At 33.5% G+C, this 22,112-nt stretch overlaps 1 protein-coding gene across 1 annotated transcript; it reads left to right on the top strand.

Moving 5' to 3' along the window:
• The first annotated feature begins 6,285 nt into the window (after positions 1–6,285).
• On the top strand, positions 6,286–15,542 carry LOC106334924 (phototropin-1). Its single transcript, XM_013773318.1, has 20 exons — positions 6,286–6,983; positions 7,298–7,480; positions 10,307–10,398; positions 11,045–11,315; positions 11,415–11,637; positions 11,758–11,828; positions 12,006–12,112; positions 12,202–12,251; positions 13,006–13,110; positions 13,211–13,270; positions 13,361–13,527; positions 13,627–13,711; positions 13,791–13,871; positions 13,953–14,056; positions 14,141–14,190; positions 14,275–14,381; positions 14,497–14,616; positions 14,702–14,866; positions 14,951–15,091; positions 15,201–15,542. Exons 1-20 carry the CDS (start codon positions 6,286–6,288, stop codon positions 15,300–15,302), a joined length of 2,982 nt encoding a protein of 993 aa, XP_013628772.1. The 3' UTR covers positions 15,303–15,542.
• The last annotated feature ends 6,570 nt before the right edge of the window (positions 15,543–22,112 follow it).

The raw sequence follows: 22,112 nt of genomic DNA, 5'->3' as shown, positions 1-22,112 counted from the left end.
ACGGGCATAACTTTTGCTACATGATGCTGATTAACCTCAAACCGGCGGCATTGGAAAGCTAACTCAAAGCTCTATCTTCTTCTAAAAGATTGTCTCAATCTTACGGTGGGAAGATCTCCATCCATAGCTAAACATCTAACGCGTATGTAGCTCTGCACTCAAAAGGTTCCAAAAGACACCAAAGTCACCATTTTCTTAGACACCAAAGTCACCACTTTTTTCCAAATCGTCTTTGAACCTGTAAACATTCTAAATAGACTCTATATCATAGTAATTAGTTATTAAAACACTTACTATGGCTAAAAGTGGATAAAATCCATGGCCAGTAAATTAGAGTCCAGTTTAATCGATTTAATATTAGTATGACTAGCACTAACCGGGATGTTGATGGTTTACAACAAACTATACTGAATCTCTTGTAAGCGCCAAGATGGAAACTTGACAGAATTTGAGAGACAAGTGTTGAGTTGTTTATTCTTAGGACCTACTCTTACAAATTCAATGAGATCAACTTCGTCTTTCCACTACAAAAATTTACTTTGATAGCTACCGATTATTTTGTAGCTATCACACACAATCCGTAGCTAAAATCAGCTTACGATAGATAGCAACAAATTAATTCTTGCACCGACGCTAAACTTGATCCGTAGGCATTTTGTAGCTATTTAGCAATGAACTAGCAATAGCCATTTCCGTAGCCAATAGCAACAATATAGGTACAACTTATTTTATTGCTAGTTAGTGACAAATATAGCTACAGACTTTTTGTAACCACATTATGATTTAAATAATTTAAATTTCAAATATAATTATTTATTTAAAATTATATTTAATTCTCAAAATTAAATAAATTTTAAATTTAATTTCAGACATAATTGAACAAAAATTAACTTGTCTAATACTAAAATGTTAACATTGTAAAAACTAAATACAAAAAGTTCTAGAACTACTAAATTTTTTGTTGAAAACCCAGCTTCCCCAAAGCTTTAATTGGTCATCTTGTCCGTGATGGTGATCCGTTTAGAAATCCTAGAGCTGCAGTTTAGAACTTCATTAGTTTGAAATAACGAAAATTTACTAAGCGATAGAATCTTTAGAAGAATTAAATTCAATGAGGATTTACCCCTGAACAAATCAATGCAAAATATAAGTACAAGGCCAGGATAGCCCAAATGTAATTTCTCATTATATACAAAAAATGAATTCTCATTATATACAATATTTTCGAAAAACTATAGTATTCATAATTAATTAGCAAAAAAAAACAATTGTAACCCATTTATGACTAATTAATTTTTTTTACTACAACCAATTTATATCTAAACAGCTACAGATCGCTACAATATATTGTAATGTCTATTGTAATGTCTGAATTATTGTCAAGCTATGTAAATTTTTGTCAAGCTGTTTAGATATATTTTTGTAGACATTACAATATATATGAAGAATTATTGTAATGTCTCACAGTGAATTATGGAATTATGAAATTTATTGTTGGAGGGATTACATCGATGGAACAAAGCCCATCAAATAAACTGAATTTGTCACAGTTTATTAAGAGGCGGTCAAAGGAACACGTCGACTTGGAGGTTAAAAAAAAAGGGAAATTGGGGCACATGTGCATAACAAAAAAAAAATAAAGTGTATATCCATAGCAATAATTAGGCTAGAGTATTATGTGTATTTTATGTAATATTACTTGTTTTACCCTTTGAACAATTTCAACCATTGATTTTCATTTTTTTTTTGTTTTTTTTTCATTTTCTTTTTTCTTTTGTCTTTTTTTTCTTCTCCACCTCCAAATTTTATTGATGTATATTGTTTGGATCAAATATAATTCAACCAAATAATTATGTTAGTAAAGATATACATATTTTTTTTTACATATGGCATAACTTAAAATTTTTAAAACAGATTTTTAAACAATATCGGACAAAAATTATACTATACTATTTATTAAAATAAAATAGTATATTTAATTAAACGTATTTAAAACAATGTGTTACTAATACTTATAGTAGTATACTATTCTATTTACTTAAATAGTATAATTTTTTGGAGTTCCCTCTTCTTCTACCTCCTCCCTCCTCTTCTTCTTCTTCCTCCTCTTTCCTCTCCTTGCTCTTACTTCTCATCCTTCCTTCTTCCTCCACCTCCTCTTCTTCTCTTCTGCTGCTCCTCCCCCTCCTTAAATGCACGTTATTTTTGCATAATTTTTCTATACTTTTTCTATACTATTTACTTAATATACATAGTACGGTATAATACGTTTATTATGTTAGATATACGTGATACAAGCTTCCAAGGAGAATAAAGTCAAAAATGTGTCAAATTGTCCCATCAAATAGTGATTAGTGTAGTATGGCTATATTCTTTATTTTATGTTCTTTTATGTATATACAACAAATTCTCCCAAAAAAGAATGGAGTCTGACTTTATAAGAAAACGACCTATATCATAGCATAATTATTCACAATCACACAAAAGTCAGCACAAGAATAATGGTTTACATAGCTTTAACGTTCTTGTCAAGTTCATGATATATTTACTATTTCATCTTCTATTTATAATCAAATTTAATCAATGAGTAAACATATTTTTAATAACTTAGCATCGATTTTGTGCATTCATCTCGTATGTGCCGAATTCAGATTAAACATGCTTTTAATAAATTACAAGAATATGTAATATTGGTTTATCTTAACTTAAATTTTATTTAAAAAAGTTACATCAACATATAAATTAGTATATCTATTAATTAAATCATCGTAACTGAGAATTAAGATCAAGAAACGTGGATTATGGTAAATGTAGACATTTGCTTGCACAATTATTAACCCATCGATCATCTTATTTTCTCTCCAGGATCTTAACTTATCTATCACAGAAAGAGGGGTCAGTTTAGAAAATGGGAGAAATTAAGCGCCCATATGCGAAATTGATGTGACATTTTCTGCCCCCACCCACACTCAAACCCACAATTGCCACATGATGGATAAGAATATAAGATAATAACTCGTTAAGATCTTTTTTCTCTTTGATCAATCTTCACATGGGTTATGGTCCCTACTTGTGTATGAAGTGTTACAATTCTTCTATGTGTGTTATATCCTCCAGTAATTTTGTCCACAATGATTCCGACAAAATATTTGAATCTATAGTAAACCGGTCCGATATTTTTAATCAAGTTTGGTCGTGATCCATTGGGATGATCAGTCTGTATTAGTTGCGCCGTCGAACAAAGTACACATTGCTTCTCTGACTCTTGGTCTAACGCAACATGTTAAGATATCAAATGACCTAACTGTACAAGTACATATTTTTACCATTACAAATAGTAAAAAGAAAGCTTCACTACGTTTAAAAATCCATTTGTTAGTAATATATCTCGTTTCTGCATTTGCCGGGTATAGTTTGGCGTTTCCAAATGACAACTCACTCACACCTATAGTCACTGACACAAATCAGAAACTTTTAAAGGAACAAACCATCACTCGCACACACTTGTGAGTTGTGTCATGTGTCCTTGGGAATTTTATTTATTTATTTCTGCTTTTCAAGTTACAACAAGCAAGTTTTTCTGTGCTTCTCTAATATAGTAGGGTTTGTCTTAAGGTTATACTGAAATTAATCCAAAATATTCTAATGTTAAGTCACAACCATTCGTGTCATTTATGACCACCATATAAATTTATTATTAAGGATCCTCATGTTTATCTAATTATCAAGACTAACGAGTTTGAGATAGTAGTTTTGTTTATGTATACAACCTTTAAGGGTTAAAAATGAAAAATAAAGCCATGTGGAATCAGAAACATTAGAGGCATGGGAATATCAAATAATCCAGTGATGGAGCTAGAAAAAGACTAATTCAATCATAAACCCTAAATATTTTTTTATCTTTCTTGAACCTTTTCTTATCAAAACTTTCTCTTGTTTTAAAAACCCTCAGCCAAGTTAAGTTTTCATTCCGAACTCTACTTTCAGTTGTTCTGGTGTGTCACGACGAGAGATAGTGAAAGAAATTCGGAAGATAATCTGTTTCTTCCTACAGAAGTTAACTTGCCAGGTAGTTTCCCCTTTGCTATCCTGCTGTTTCACTTGCCTTCCTACATAGTCCTCTACAAAAAGAAAAAAAAAGTTAAACATTCTTAGAGAACATTTAAAACTTTCAAATGAATATTTCTTGATGTTTTATTTGTTTTGTACATCTGGTTCGATCTGTACGTTGACCTTTAGGGTTCTTGTCACATTTTGTGCGTTTGGTTAAAATGGGTAGTAATATAATCACCGAAGCATATCTCATTTTATGTTGTCAGTTTGGTCTTTTTTTTTTATAAACGCAAGTGTGATACCAAAGGCTTTCTAGGCCCAAGGACTAATCACTACGAGACCCGCAAAATCTGCGTTTTCTTACCATTCAAGACGTTCTGGGTGACCATGGAGAATCGAACCTAGGGTGGTACTCACAGCTGTGAGCCCTTTACCACTAGGCCAAGCTACTTGGTTATGTTGTCAGTTTGGTTGTAGACTAGTTTATTTAGTAATGCATCCTTACACGGAATAAAAACCGATTTAAGGATGTCACTTTTTTGTTTGAATGTCAGTTTTTTTCTGTGAAATTCACATGGCAAGCTTGCCATGAGGTGCTCGGAATTCTCCTTCAGATGTTGATTCTACTCCACCGGTTTGGTTTTCCGAACCGGTAGATTTCTTATCATAGTTTAGTTATTGTTGTCAAAAAAAAAAAAATTTGCATGGCAATTAAGTTTCAAAAAAAAAATCACATCGCAATTGTGTATTTTACTGAACTGTTATAGTTATCTAACCCTAAAAGTCAAGGTTAGAATATTAATACTTATGTAAATATTACAGTTACGGAGTTACCAATCAAAAATTTACTCTTTTCATCTTTAAATAAAAATCATTTTTATCATACAAACAAGGCGTCGATAGTGACTGTGAAAAAGATAGTGCGACATGCTATAATTTTATAAAATTTATAGCAATAAAAACCATATTAAAATGAAAATATAAGAAAAAAAGTTATTTAACCAGAAAGGAAAAAAATTACACCGTCGTAGTTGTACAAAATGCTGAATTTTGATAATTTCACTTATATTTAATATTTAAATAATGAATTTTGTCAACAGAATTTAGTTAAAAGCTTTCAAATAAGAAATGATTGATCGAATAGCTATGGAACTCAGGTCACCAGACAAGCCGAGAAATTAGCTCAGCTTATGACACTGTCCATTTTCATATAACGAAATGACTAGAACATCCCTAGAAAATGCATGTGTTGCGTGGTACTGAAAACTCAAAAAGTCTTGGAACTTTACAAACTTTGTATCGTTTTCTCAATTTTAGCCCCCGCTTCAGAAGGAATTGTCACTCTCAACATTGCCATATTTCCAGTTCATATATCAGTTTTTTGTGGTCCACAAACCATATATAACTCTTCCAAAAAAAATTTGATATCAACATATACCTGCATGCATGCATATACATATATAAATATATATATATATATATATGTATTCATTATCATGTTGGATATGTGTAGTCTATTCTTTCCCAAAAGAAGACACCAAAGAGACGAGATTCTTGTCATCCATGGTAACAGTTTTATAGATTTAAACATCATGAGTGATTGATAAATTTTAACGGTCAGCATCCTGGAAAATTAGGTATAATATTATACGTTTTACCTGTGGGGGTGGTAAGTCTATGTAATATCTTTTAATTTACATATTTATCGCAATTTAGTTAATAAGTATATTAAAAGCCTATTTATCACTAAAAGAAAATGTTTTAATTTTAAGAAAAACGATTAGCTTGACTACGAGACTAAATTAAAGAGATTTCATTTTCAAAATCTATCACTTTGGTTCTTAACCATCATTATTATCAACACACTTATGTATACCATCATTTCTTATAGCATTTACTTATCGTCACATATGTATGTGTATAAGGTTTCACTTTTGGAAATCAAACAAAGGATCTACTACGAAGAGAACATAGTAGCGTGTCTATTTTTAGCAAACAGATAAAATATTCTACTATATATTTCTGACAAAAAGAGCTACTAAAAAGTTTAATAAATATATATGTAGATATACATCAACATTTTTATTTGCCGATTTATATACATACGTGCGGTGTCTATGTCTATGAATCTAACTATTTATTTACGTGGTTCAAAAAAAAAGAATCTAACTATTTATATACATACAACTTAATTTTGGACACAGTTTTGTTTCCTTGGCAGAGAGCTAAGAGATGGAACCAGCAGAGAAACCATCGATCAAACCGTCTTCTCGGACTCTCCCTAGAGACACTCGTGGCTCTCTCGAAGTATTCAACCCATCAACTTTCCCGACCAGACCTGATAACCCCGTTTTCCGTCCAGAACCACCAACGTGGCAAAACTGGAGCGATCCACGTGACAGCCCCCAACCCCAAATCCAACCTCTGTCTGAACCAGCTCCCTCTATTCCGGTTCGGTCTGAAGAAATCGCCGTCACAACCTCATGGATGGCTCTGAAGGATCCATCACCGGAGAAAATCTCCAAGAAGACGATAACCACCGAGAAACCACAGGTTGCGGCAGTGGCAGCGGAGCAGAGAGCGGCGGAGTGGGGACTTGTTCTGAAGACTGATACTAAGACGGGAAAGCCACAGGGAGTAAGCGTGAGGAACTCAGGTGGGGCAGAGAATGATCCGAACGGGAAAAAGACTTCGCAGCGAAACTCGAGCAATTCTTGCCGGAGCTCCGGTGAAATGTCAGATGGAGATGTCGCCGGCGGGAGAGGTGGGATCCCGAGGGTCTCGGAAGATCTGAAAGATGCCTTGTCGACGTTTCAACAAACGTTTGTTGTTTCAGATGCTACCAAACCTGATTACCCGATTATGTATGCTAGTGCCGGTTTCTTCAACATGACCGGTTACACTTCGAAAGAGGTCGTCGGCAGAAACTGGTAAAAATATTTATAATTGATACAATTCTTAAATATTTTATCTTTTTGTTTTAAAATAACCACAAAGATTCTAACAAAAATATATATAACATATTTTAGGTTTATGGATGTTTGCTAAAAGTAGAACAATATCTTAAAATGATTTCATCAACACCTTGTATAAACGTAATTTTGTGTTACTTTTAGAAAATATCAAGAAACTTATATCTTTTTTTTGTGGTGCATCTTTGTCAATGTTAGTAATTTATTTTTTTAATTTAAGAAAATAAAATAAAATTATGAAGATCGTACTTTTTGGGGTTTTTTTATTGTAGTCGATTTTTACAAGGATCAGGGACAGATGCTGATGAGTTAGCGAAGATAAGAGAGTCATTAGCTGCAGGAAATAATTATTGTGGGCGTTTATTGAATTACAAGAAAGATGGGACCTCATTTTGGAATCTTCTCACAATTGCGCCGATTAAAGACGAGAGTGGCAAAGTCCTCAAATTTATTGGGTTAGTCCTTTAATACACTTTTTGCTTTTACTCGTTTAAGTCCTTTATTTATTCGTTTTTCTAAATTCCATCCTTTTGATGGGACTTGAGTTGAGTCTGTGGACCTGTAATTGCGTTGCTTTCTCCGCAATAATTCTAACAGTTGTCATTGGCTTATCTGATCTCTTCGATCCGACGGCCAATTTTATCCCTTTTAGTTTTTATATTTTTTTGTCGTTAGTTTTTATATAATGTTCTCTCGCGAATTGAAATGTACAAGACAGATTACTTTCGAACGAAATTAATAACAGATAGAATAGTAATGTTTTAGGATAAAATTATTTTGTTTGACAACGGATTAAGAGAATAATATCTATACTATAATATCTATTAAAAAGAAGAATTCTTAAAACATCTACCTATAAAAGATTGTTGTATCATTTTATTAGACTTAACTTTTATTAGTCTTACCTTATATATTTATAACAATACGATACTCAATACCATGTTTGTCAAAAAAAATAAAATCAATACCATATATTTACCCAATTTTTATTCCTTCTTCAGACAATACGCGCGATAGTATTAATTAATATTCGGTCTGAGATGGATCGGATATCCGGGCAATTTAAAGGTATCTGGATCCGGATTCTTATCCGGCGGATCCATAATTTTACTATCCTTATCTGGATCCGGGTTCTCGAATATCCGGGTGTCGGATATCCTTCTAAAAATTGTAATATCCGGTCCGGATTTGGATCCTTAAAATAAATAAAAAATAATATTAATATACATAAAATATTAACAATAATTTTAAAATAAAAATATATATAATATATTTAATTATTTCTATGCATAATATTACGAAATTCACATAAAATTTATATATACTATTATAAAAATTAAAATAGATTAAATAAAATTAATTTTTATATATAGATATTATTATTTTTGAAATATTTATTAATAGAACTTACGGATCCGGATATCCGGACTTAAAAATTAAGATATCCGGATCCGGATCCGGTTTTGACGGATCCAACATTTTACTATCCGGATCCGGATTCGGCTCGTCCGGATATCCAGATTTTCGGATCGGATCCGGATCGAATCTCAAATCGAATCCGGATCGAATCTCGGATCGAATCCGGATCTCGGATAAAAGTATTTAGTTTGTTAACGAAGTCAGAGGGAATTAAATTATGGTAACTCGGCCACTCTTGTGCATTCCCATGTATCATGTATGGAGCCTGTTCATATATGCTATTTTACTGTTTATTGTCTATACTTCTTGATTAAAATGAACTACATATTTAATTTAATACAATATATATATATATATATATATATATATATATCTATATAATCTTTCCATGATGGGCGTATAATAATACAATGATCCAGTTAAAAACATGGTTCAAAATCTTATTCTAAATTTTTAGTTATTGTTACTCTTTATATTGTATGATACACTTTTTCTATAAATTAATTTTATATTTCATCGTAGTGGTTGTAATCAATAATATTATACACTATATTTTATGCTCAGGATCTACAATATTTATATATTAATTATTAAATGAGTTAGTATATACTGTATCACTAAACATATTGTACTATGGTTTACAAAAAAAAACATATATGTACTATGTTATTTTACATTATATAGTTTCAAATATTTAAAAATCAAAGTTAATAAAATAGTTTTGCAAATCATATGTTAAAATAAGATTATATATAAAAAAATTAGCTAACTTAATTTTTATAAAAATTATTATAAAAAAAATTATTAACAAATTTTAAAACTATTAAAAACCTCTAAATATGTTCTACTACATAAGCTAAAAAAATCTACCAAATAAATCTTAAACTATATCAATTTAACAAATAAACTCTTATGAAATACACACAAAATATAATGAGAGAGTAGATCTGGATATTCAGATATTCAGATCGGCTCCTTTTTATCCGGGTTTTTTGGGTCATAAACATTTGGACCCAAATAGATATTTGAATTTTTTTTTAATTTGGGTTTAGGTCGGTTCTTTTCATGTTCAGGTCGGTTCAGAATCATAATTCAACCACATGTAAAATACATGTAATATTTAGGTACGTAGCATGTCATGTTGGTTCAGATATTAAGATCTGAAAAACATTTGAAGTACTGAAAATCTGAAAATGATCTCATACTTGAAAAATAACCGAAAACCCCAAAAAATATTTAAATACTCGAAAAAGATCTGAAATGCTTCCTGAAATATAACACAAGAACCGACAATGCGTAAACCATTATCTGAATACCCGAAATATATTTTTAAAATTTTGAAATTTTACCTAAAATCTGAAAGTATAACTGAAAACTTACCCAAAAAGAATATCCGTAATACTAAAAACATATCCAAAATACCTAAATATGCCTAATATACACAAAACATTTATGTACTTTGGGTACTCGGCCAGATTTTGGGTTGGATCCGTCTGAACCGAGATCTACAGGTCCAAAAATACCCAATATGTACATTTCCCTCGACCCGGATCCGATTGAGTTTATTTTTGGATTCGAGTAAAAGTTTAGGTTTAAAAGAGAGAATTATATAAAAATGTACATACATAATCTCAAATAAACTAATTCATAAATTATATAATTTCAAACAAAATTTCTTTTTCGATACAATATAATTTTTTAACATAATAATGTACAATAATCACAAAATACTAATTCATGTCAAAATTTAGCTATAATAAAAAAAAATACGCTTTTAAGCGCGTATCAAAATCTAGGGTATTTTATATCTGGAGGAAAAATAAGATACAAAAGTATTTTCTGTTTGTTTCTATTTGGACCAGAATGCAAGTGGAGGTGAGCAAACACACTGAAGGAGCCAAAGAAAAGACTTTGAGACCCAATGGGCTTCCTGAATCTCTGATTCGATATGATGGTATCTACTCTTTATTTTCATTTGTTAATGTTTCTATCTCCAACTTTCAAATCAAAGAAAACTCCTAATTCACAAATACATCATTTTTGTTTCAGTCAAACACAAAATCCCTAGTTTTTATTGATTAGACCATTTCAAACATAGAATTAATCAATTGTTAATAGATCATTAAAATATGATTACTCTATAAATATAGTAGTTTTCCCCACCAAAGTCATAAATCCTTCAAAAAATTTAGCCGATTTCACTCTAGAACTCGACCCTTCTGCACTATGCCGCCGTAATAAAAAGCGTTAAGTGGGGCAAATGCTACGTACTTTTTTTTAATTAGTTTAAGGATTTGATGGAGATAAAAAAAAAAGAAATTAAAGATTCTGAGTGCTTAGGTCGCGCAAAATGGATTTATGTTAGACTTTAAAGATGTAAACATTTCTCATTGATGTTTTAACAGTTATTTTGACGGTTAGCAAATCACGTACTTTGAACGATTTGGTCAACGAAAAAAGGATTATATTTTGAGATCCCTTATATTTTTGGTTTAAAATTTGATTTTTTTTGTAAATCTTTTTGAAATATTTTAGTAAAATAAATCTTTTTTGTTTTAACAACAGAATGTAAAATATATCTAAAATTTGTTTTGTGACAGCCCGCCAAAAAGATATGGCGACTAACTCAGTAACAGAGCTGGTGGAGGCGGTGAAGAGACCTCGAGCTTTAAGCGAATCAACCCATAGCCATCCCTTCAAGAGAAAGTCGGAGAGCGATGAGCTTCCTGCAAAACCTGGCCGGCGAATGTCTGAGAACGTCGTTCCATCAGGACGGCGAAACTCCGGGGGCGGCAGAAGAAACTCGATGCAGCGAATCAGCGAAAATCCCGAGAAGAAACCGGCAAAAACTTCTCGTCTTTCTTTCATGGGGTAATTCTCACCATATCACTTTTGACCCATAACTTTTATAAAGATCAATTTAGTCCCTATGTTTCTTTATATTAAAAGTTAATCGAACTCTGCTATTAGGTTGAAGAAGAAGGGTCAGTCTCAAGACGAGTCTCTTGAAGATGGATTTATAGAGTATGGTGAAGAAGATGACGAGATTAGTGACAGAGACGAGAGACCAGAGAGTGTTGATGATAAAGTGAGACAAAAAGAGATGAGAAAGGGTATGGATCTCGCAACCACACTCGAACGTATCGAGAAGAACTTCGTCATCACCGATCCTAGGCTCCCCGACAATCCCATTGTAAGAGCATTAGATAAAGAGAGCAAAAAAAATACTCTCTCTTTCCATGACTAAACAAAACACTCTCTCTTTCACTTCATGTTCTGAAAGAGTTTCATTTGCTTGGTCCTCTGTTTCCAGATTTTTGCGTCTGATAGTTTCCTGGAGCTCACGGAATATAGCCGTGAAGAAATTCTTGGCAGAAACTGCAGGTACTACATTAACATGAACTAATTTTTCTTTTTATTATAGATATCTTTTTTTTAAGGTTTTTATTATGAGCATGTCTACATTAACAATCGAGAAAAGAGCATTTTTTTTTTTTTTTTTTTTTTTTTTTTTTTTTTTAGAAAAGAGCATGTTTTTATTATAGATATCTTTTTTTTCAGGTTTCTGCAAGGTCCAGAGACTGATCCAACAACGGTAAAGAAGATTCGAGCGGCTATTGATAACCAAACCGAAGTGACGGTTCAGCTCATTAACTACACCAAGAGCGGTACTCAACTTTTCGATTACCTTAGATCAATCTGTGAATCAATAATGTAAAGAGTCTTGAAAATTATGCATTGCTTTTCTTTGTTTCAGGGAAGAAGTTCTGGAACATTTTCCACCTGCAACCTATGCGTGATCAGAAGGTACAATGATTTACATACATACGTATCTTGCCTAACACATCACCACAAAGCCGTGCTTGTTAAAGAAAATTGAAAGCATTGGCTTAGAGCATCATTTTATTCAAAATTTATCTATAAAGCACATTTACAGAACTTTTATTTTGTATGGTCTCTGGAAAACTGTTTGTTAAGTTTTTATTTAAAATCAGAATTACAACTAATATTTTAAGTTTTTTTTTCTACAATCACAATTTGATTGTAAAACTGATTAACTACATATGTCTACATTTACAAAGATGTCTATTTTATTATTTTACTTCTTCTGAATATGTTATTTTTATATGTTATAAACATTATGATAAAAGCATATTCTTTTTGAACTGAATTCATTATTAAAATCTTTAGAATTTTTGTTATATAATACTATTTATTTTAAAACTGTAAAATAACTTTTGTGATTGAAAATATTAGTAAATAATATATCAAAGATAATTTTTGATATATTATATTTTTACAAGTTAGCATAAAATTGTAAGTAGTATTTTTGAGTAAATTTTTTAATGAAACTTTAATTTTACAAAAAAATGTCTGTAATAGACATTGCAAAAGAATTTAGTAAAAGTTATAAAAAAAAGTGGCATACGGCATACAAAAAAACCCTTGCCGCGGCTCAGCGTCACCTTCAAGTTTATTTCAACATTACATTTTACATGTCAGAGTTTTAGTCTATGAATTTTAAACTAAAAATACGTATTGTTTGATATCTTATGGACAGGGAGAAGTACAATACTTTATCGGAGTGCAACTAGACGGGAGCAAGCACGTTGAGCCAGTTCGCAATGTCATTGAAGAAGTTGCAGTGAAAGAGGGCGAAGAGCTGGTCCAAACCCTACTGCCTTTAAATCTCTATTTTCAATTGTAATCGTAAGGTCGAAACATGAGAGCTTAACCCTTTTTTTCCTGAAATCTGAGCTCTTCAGGTGAAGAAAACAGCTGTAAATATAGATGAGGCTGTACGAGAACTTCCTGATGCCAACATGGTAAGTGATTGATTGAGTATCTTCATCTGATAGTTTTAGATCAGGTTTTAAAGGATATTTCTGATTGATTGTTTTGTTGTTTTATTGAAGACGCCAGAGGATTTATGGGCAAACCACTCAAAGATTGTTCATTCAAAGCCTCACAGGAAAGATTCACCTTCATGGAAAGCTATCCAAAAGGTACTGGAGAGTGGAGAACAAATTGGTCTGAAGCATTTCAGACCGGTAAAACCTTTGGGTTCCGGTGACACAGGAAGGTTTGAAACTCTCTTTGAATCTATTAATTAATGAAACAGTTTACAAAAAAAAACATTTTTGTCATCAAACTTACAAACGTACCTTTGTTGTTTCATCAGTGTCCATTTAGTGGAACTTAATGGAACAGACCAGTTGTTTGCAATGAAAGCAATGGACAAGACCGTCATGCTTAACCGTAACAAAGTAACTACAGTACCTTGCGCAACAATCTTTTTTTTCATGCTTCTGCCATAAAGGTAGCAATTGATGAAAAAATTGGCAGGTGCATAGAGCTAGAGCTGAGAGGGAGATCCTAGATTTACTTGACCATCCTTTTCTCCCAGCACTCTACGCTTCATTTCAGGTAGAAAAATCTGTTTGCATATTTTTATATGCGTGTTCATAAGTCTCATGAGGTCACTGATGTATCATGTTTAATCTGCAGACAAAGACGCATATATGTCTTATAACGGATTACTATCCAGGAGGAGAACTCTTCATGCTCCTTGATCGACAACCTAGGAAGGTTCTCAAGGAAGATGCCGTAAGGTACAAGTTTTCCTACATAGACAAAATCTCCATCCTTTTCCAGTTAAATCATGAAATAATAGAGAACATGAAATTTGTTTGTAGATTCTATGCTGCTCAAGTGGTCGTTGCACTAGAGTATCTTCACTGCCAAGGCAAGTCATTCAACATCCACTTTCAATTTCATAGAAACTTGGGATGCAAGTATTGTTGACATATGTAATTTTCTTTGATTTCAGGAATTATTTATCGGGATTTAAAGCCAGAAAACGTATTAATCCATGGAAATGGAGATATCTCCCTAACAGATTTCGATCTGTCTTGCTTGACATCTTGCAGACCTCAGGTTTGCTCTAACATTCTTCCCTTATAAAATTCTTGCTCTAACATTCTTCCCTTATAAAATTCTTGCTGGAAAGTTTGCTCGTGTCGTAATTAATCGTGATCGATGTATCTCTTAGCTGTTGATTCCGAGTATAGATGAAAAGAAGAAGAAGAAGAGTCAACAAAGTCCAGTCTTCATGGCTGAACCTATGCGTGCATCAAACTCATTTGTTGGCACTGAAGAGTATATTGCTCCGGTTAGTGTGTATACAAGCTTAATAATACCGGTTAAGGTATTTTCCCTCTCTGTATTAACCGGGAATTAGTGTATTATATTGACAGGAAATTATAACTGGGGCGGGCCATACAAGTGCAGTAGACTGGTGGGCTCTTGGTATCCTTATGTACGAAATGTTATACGGATACACTCCTTTTAGAGGAAAAACCAGACAGAAGACTTTCGCTAATGTTCTTCAGAAAGATCTGAAGTTCCCAGCTAGTATTCCTGTAATTGATCATTCACTATTTATATATCAATTAATCTCATGTTAATAAGATATACAACTAATTTTGGCTATCATGGGTTTACAGGCAAGTCTTCAAGTGAAACAGCTGATTTTTAGGCTGTTACAACGAGATCCGAAGAAGAGACTAGGCTGTCTTGAAGGAGCAAACGAAGTCAAGAACCACTCTTTCTTCAAAGGCATTAATTGGGCTCTGATTCGATGCACGGTAACTTCACAGCTTTCTGATCTTTACTTGGGTTAGAAGAAATAGTTTCTCTTTGACTTGCGAAAGAAGAAAACCAATATGTGTTCTGAGTTTGTTTCGATATCTGCAGACTCCTCCGGAGCTCGAAACACCAATATTTCCTGGCGAAGCTGAAAACGGAGAGAACGTCGTGGACCCTGAACTAGAAGATCTGCAAACAAATGTTTTTTGAAAATTTGAATTGAACGATTCTTGTTTTCTTAAAAATGGTTTCAAGAACCTTTTGAATCTCTTGCTGTCCCAAAGCTTCAAACGAGAGTGCATGTTCTTTTCATTTCGTTTTTTTCTTCTTCTTTGACCTATTCGATTGGTTTTCCTAAGTGTTTTTCATTTCTTGTAATATGTGTCTATTTGTGTGATTTCCTGAGGAATATTTTATCCTACATTTCAATAAAGCTAGTCTTTTCGTCTATTTTTTAGTAATTATATAATGCGATGAAATTGCTAGCAAAGACATCTCTAAAACGATGTTTGTTCTAAATTAATTTTTGCAGATGAGTGAGTAACTAGTGAGTTTTGTTACCAACAAAATTTGGGCTAAAATGAAGTATGTGGCAATGATTCTATATGTTTAATGATTGTATAACATGCTAATTATTTATTATACTAAGATAAATATTTAGCTCTAACATATATGTCGCGCATTAAATTATAGTATGGTGTTTTATTATTTTACTAGATTTTGATCCGCGCTTTTAAAACGCGAGATATTTTGTGATGAAAATTTTATTAACAACGCTATAAATGTTTTGTTAATCTGAAATTCTTTGTATATTTAAAAAAATTGTATTTAAATCAACACTTTTAAACCCGACCCATATCAGCTGTCCAACCGGTAAATCTGATGATTTGATATGTAATCTTGTTTAAATTTTAAGAAATACTCATTATATAAATACTTCATAAAACCTGTAAATATTGGTAAAAACACATAATTAACCGTTTGAACCGATTGGTGATCGATATGTATAATACAATTTTATTTAAATTATTATTTTTAAATTTTAAAGTTAATTTCAATGTTTTATTAGGTATTTCAGTATTTATTAACTTTAATCTTATTGTATGTTTTTAATACATGTCATAACTTCAACTTGTTAAAATTATCTTTTTATAACTTTGATGTAAAATGAAAAACAAAGAAAATAAATTTTAAAAATTTACTTTTTTTTGATCCGCGCTTTGAAAGCGCGAAATACCTTTTTGATTAATATTTTTATATAATAATATTATATGTTTGTTCATAGTGCGATATCAAATTCGAATTTATACATGTGGACATTGATGATTATACATGATAGTTTAGATGCGTAAAATGTGTCGTAATATCAAAATGTGTAACTGTAGACATGAAATAGCCATATGGAGGATAAATAATCCTCTTTACGAGAAAGAAATGATAAATGAACTGCAAGAAGCACTGGAAGAAGTCCAAACTGAGAAACATAAATCAGGAAGAAATATTAGATGTTTTCAGGAAATTACAAGAGGCATGCAAAGATGAGAATGATTATTGGCAACAAAAGAGCGCAAACATGTGGTATTCTGCAGGGGATTCAAATACAAAATTCTACCTTGCCTTCACAAAACAAAGGCAATCTCGAAATCCGATTATAAGGTTCCACAACAAATATGGGCAATGGATAACAGATGAGATGGGTTATGAGAAAGTGAAAGTGGACTATTTGGATGAAATATTTACATCTACTTGTCCTTTGGATTTTAAATATTTTTTACAAGAAATTCCGAGTACCATAACTAATAAGATGGATTCCTGATTAATAGCACTAGCTACATAAGAGGAGGTTCGACAAACCTTGTTTATGATACATCCATAAAAAAGCATCAAGATCAGATGGAATGACACCGCTTTTTTCCAGCATGCTTGGAATATAATTAAGGCGGATGTAATTGAGTTAGTGAACACATTCTTATGGACATGGAAATTGAACACAAGGTTAATTCTTATGAACATCTGCTTGATTCCTAAAACGAAAAATACAAGTTGACAGAACTAAAACCAATAAGTCTCTATAATCTAGGATACAAGATTATTTCAAAGGTTTTATGCCAGCGGCTGAGAAACTGTCGACCGCATCTACTATCTGAAACTTAGTAGGCTTTTGTCTCAAGACATCTAATCTCAGATAATATTTTGATAGCACAAGAAATGTTTCGTGGATTAAGGACAACAAATCATGAGAAAACAAATTAATGGCGATCAGAACAGACATGAGCAAAGCTTATGATAGAATGAAATGACCTTTTGTACAGGCTTTAGTTACATAAATGGGGTTTGATGCTCAGTAGATGATGGAATGCATTACAGAGTGCAATACAAAGTCTTATTAAATGGCTAAAGGTCATATAAATCCTCAAAGGACTATGTCCGGGGGACCTACTCTCCCAATACCTTTTTATCATGTGCATGGAGGCTTTGATCACCAATATCAGGAAAGCTGAAAGCGATAATCTATAACAAGTTTATATTATAATTATTATATAATTAAAATAATTATTTTTAATATAATTAATATTACCCGCAGATTTGGCGGATTACATGCAGGTTTTGGCATGGCGAGTGTGGGTATAAAAGTTTTTGTTTGCGGGTTATGCGGTCAAATTTTTGAATCAAAAAATGATTCGACCCGCGGCGGGGTAGGGTAGATTGGGGCGGATTGACCCGCGACACCAACACTAAAACAAGCGATGTCCTACTCACAATAAGCCTGCTGAGATAGAATGACTCCGGTCGACCAAAGTGCACATGTTATTTTCCCACTTCGCCCACAAAATCAAAAGATAAGGGCAAACTGTTGGGGATAAATAATTCAGAAAAATATTACTCATGCTTCCGAGCGGGATGCATGCCTTCAAATTCATGCGTAGATAAATCCAAGCTCAAACCCGGCTCTATCCTTGCCTCTGGGTAGAATATAAAACCTATAGTAAAGAGATTCTTCCATATTTCTGAATATGGAAGTCTCTAACCTAATTTTCGACTACGAACAGCCGTATATTATTAGAGCACAAGCTCAAGTCTATGAAGCCAAACCCAAAACCCATATATATTAGGGTTCCCAGCAAGATAATGATACCATATATTTTACCCACTTTTAGCCATGGTATATAGGTGTTTTAGAGTATATTATATGAGTTTGGAATATGTTTTAGAGTGTATTCAGGTTCATGTACATTTTAGAGAACTTTGATGATTTTGGAGCCTTTTGGAGCCTTTTAAGGTGAAGAACTGCACAGACGCGTCAGATGTTTAAATATGGATGGAAACCTTCCCACAGTGAGATTGAACCCATATTTTGACACAAGATAGAACTTTGAGTTAGCTTTCCAATGCCATCGGTTTGAGGTCAATCAAAATCATGTAACAGAAGTTATGCCAATTTTACTGAAGAGTGGTACATCTGCCTCGCGAGAGGAAGCTGTCGAGGAGATGAAGAAATGTCGATCGATGACAGACCCTGGTATCGATCGACGGTGATCCCAAAAAAGGGTCCAAATATATTTCAAGAACGACTTAAGCTCAGAAGCCACCACAAATTACCAGAATACCTGTGGACGACCTAAAACCCTATTTATTTGTTTTCTAAGCCATTGTTGACGGCTACGCTTCCTTTTATTCATAGTCCTAGGTTAGGAGAGAAGAGAGGAAATCCTTCAGAGTCCTCTTGGAAATCCTTTGGTTTCTTTATTTGGTTTATATTTTATATCTATTCAGCTCATGATTTTTGTGACAACTATCGTGTCTGAGTAGATCCATCTGTTAGATTTAGGTTTTCGAGGGTTTAAATGAACTTGCGATATATAGAATTGCTAGGTTATTTATTGTATCCTTCACATGATTGTCCTTACTGCTTGCCATCTAGAGTAATTAACTAGGATCATACTTCTAGGTGTTGACAACTACGAGAGTAGGCTCATACCTGATAATAATTATGTTGAGCTAGATTGTTAGATACATGCGATAGCTGGTCTAGTTATCTAGTGAACATATCGATTAGGGCGATAACACTTGTCTAAGGCAGCGTCGATTCAAGCTTATACCATAACATCGATCTATGCTTGATCCATGTTGACATGAGAGAGCTAAAACACTGGACTTCGTCAATACATTAGACTCACAGTGAGAGCTGGTCGTTTTTTGCATTCGATATCGAGTTATAGGATCAAACCCTTAGCATCTATAGATTGAGTTCTTATAACCTGAATGAAACCCTAAGTATATCAACCATCCTTCCATCACAAACAAACTCCTGATTACTGCTTATTATTTATTACTTCATATATTATTTGACCTAGCATAGTCTGAAACTAAATCTAGTGTGTGAGATATCGAGTCTCTTTGGATACGATCTTCAAGTACTACGTCGAACCTCTTATTTGAGAGATTATTCTCAAAGCCATTGGCAAAGCTTCTAGCACTCCTTATTGCTGAGATGATAGACAAATGAGAAGAGTCTGTGGAGCCTTTCACGAAGAAAGAGTGATGAAGCTTCAAAGAATAGACACCGAGACTTGGTTTGGAGCAAGTTCTCATTCTCATACACACTGAATAAGATCTCCAGAAGTCAAGCTAATGACTGAAAATAAGCGCTGAGTGGGAGGACACCCACTGCTAGGTAAAAAAAAAGATAAACAGTTTCGTTCGCAGAGCCGTCGATCGGCACTGTAGCGTCATCACTGTTCATCGCAAAAAAGAAGAAGAAAAGATCCAAGGAAGAAGAGTTGATATACCAGTAGCGATCGACGACAACATGACATTGTCGGTCAACAGAGCATCACGAGTATCGATCCATCGCCACTTAACTGTATCGATCGACGCTCAACATCAGCGAGCATGTATACCGTTTCTCCTTGTTAAATTTAGTATTTATGAATTGTTTTCCGACCAATCTTATACTGTATAACATTGGGGACAATGTTGTTTAAGTCTGGGGGAGTTTCTACTGATATTGTGTTTTGTATTAAGTTTTATTTTTATGAGTTTTATTGAGTTTTATTGAGTCAAGAAGAGGATGATGAACTTTTTCAATTTTACTTACTATCTAACCACTCTCTAGCACCATTCTTTGAGGTTATTGACTGCAGGGTGTACTGAATGGAAACACTAAAGTGGATCACTTGCCAATAACAACCATGCTAGTTGAGAAAGTCTGAAGGAACCAAAGCTGATTTCCAACCTTAATCAACTCAACTTGCTTGTTTAGGGGCTTGAAATACATTGGATCAGATTCTTTCTGCAAGTCTGGAAGGTAAAAGTATGTGTGTTACTATTCCCCTCTCTCTCCCCTTCAGTGTTAAGAAGAATTAGAATGAGACTTGGTGGTGACAACCATTAAAGCTTGATTCATAAAAATTCGAGAAAGAGATAAAGGTCAAAAAGAAGTGAACATGATCAGGTACGAAAGCCTATCCAAATATCTTAGTCAATTAAAAAGATAAAATAATACCCTATAAAGAAGGGAGACATTGACTGAGAGAAGTGAGAAGAGAGGGAGGAAAGGAACTAGAGAAGCCTACTTGTGTGTTCAGATACTTGCTTGAGTAAGAGTCCATGTGTTCTGTGATTGATACTCCCAAGATTTAGCCTACACATTTATATGCAGAAATGAGGTCAGTAGAGGGGTATGTCAGGCAAAATCAGCTAAGCAGTGGGCTAGATGGTTTGGTTGCTAAGCTAAGGTCTATTGCATGAAGTGCCTCTAAAGTTGGCACTGATCTGATGTGGCTTGCAACATTGCAGAGGTGAAAGTAGTAAGTTTAAAATTGTGTGAGTCCCTGTTGTTTTCAAACCTCTTTCACATGACTACTCTATGTTTTGCTTGAGGACAAGCAAAATGGTAAGTCTGGGGGAGTTGATATACCATGGATTTTATCCATTTTTAGCCATGGTATGTATATAGGTGTTTTAGAGTATATTATATGGGTTTGGAGTATGTTCTACAGGGTTTTCAGGTTCAGGTACGTTTTGGAGAACTTTGATGATTTTGGGGCCTTTTGGAGCCTTTTGAGGTGCAGAACTGCACAGACGCGTCAGATGTTTAGATATGTATGGAGACCTTTCCATGGTGTGATTGATCCCATCCTTTAGCACAAGATATATCTTTGAGTTAGCTTTCCAGTGCCACCGGTTTGAGGCCAATCAACATCCTGTAGCAGAAGGTATGCCCGTTTTACTAAAGAGTAGTTCGTCTGCCTCGCAAGAGGAAACTATTGAGGAGATGAAGGAATGTCGATCAATGACAGACCCATAGTGTCGATCGACGGTGATCCCAGAAGAGGGGCCGAGTATATTTCAAGATCGACTTAATCCCAGAAACCACCACAAATTACCAGAATACCTATGGACGACCTAAAACCCTATTTATGTGTTTTCTAAGCCATTGTTGATGGTTACACTTTGTTTTATTCATAGTTCTAGGTTAGGAGAGAAGAGAGGAACTCCTTTAGATTCCTCTTGGAACTCGTTTGGTTTCTTTATTTGGTTTATATTTTATATCTATTCAGCGTATGATTTCTGTGACAACTATCATGTCTGAGTAGATCCATCTCTTAGATTTAGGTTTTCTAGGGTTTAAATGAACTTGTGATTTATAGAATTTCTAGGTGATTTATTGTATCCTTCACAGGATTGTCCATATTGCTTGTATTCTAGAGTAATTAACTAGGATCATGATTCTAGGTGTTGACAACTACGAGAGTAGGCTCATACCTGATAATAATTATGTTGAGCTAGATTGTTGGATACATGCCATAGCTGGTCTAGTTATCTAGTGAACATATCGATTAGGGCGATAACGCTTGCCTAAGGCAGCGTCGATCGACGCTTATACCATAGCATAGATCGACGCTCGATCCATGTTGACATGCGATAGCTGAAACACTGGACTTAGTCAATACATTAAACTCACAGCGAGAGCTGGTCGTCTTTTGCATTAGATATCGAGTTCTAGGATCAAACCCT

This window comes from Brassica oleracea, chromosome C3, assembly GCF_000695525.1.
Source record: "Brassica oleracea var. oleracea cultivar TO1000 chromosome C3, BOL, whole genome shotgun sequence".
Taxonomy (NCBI): Eukaryota; Viridiplantae; Streptophyta; class Magnoliopsida; order Brassicales; family Brassicaceae; genus Brassica; species Brassica oleracea.
The sequence above is the reverse complement of the archived record's forward strand: the minus strand, read 5'-3'. Positions and strand labels throughout refer to the sequence as shown.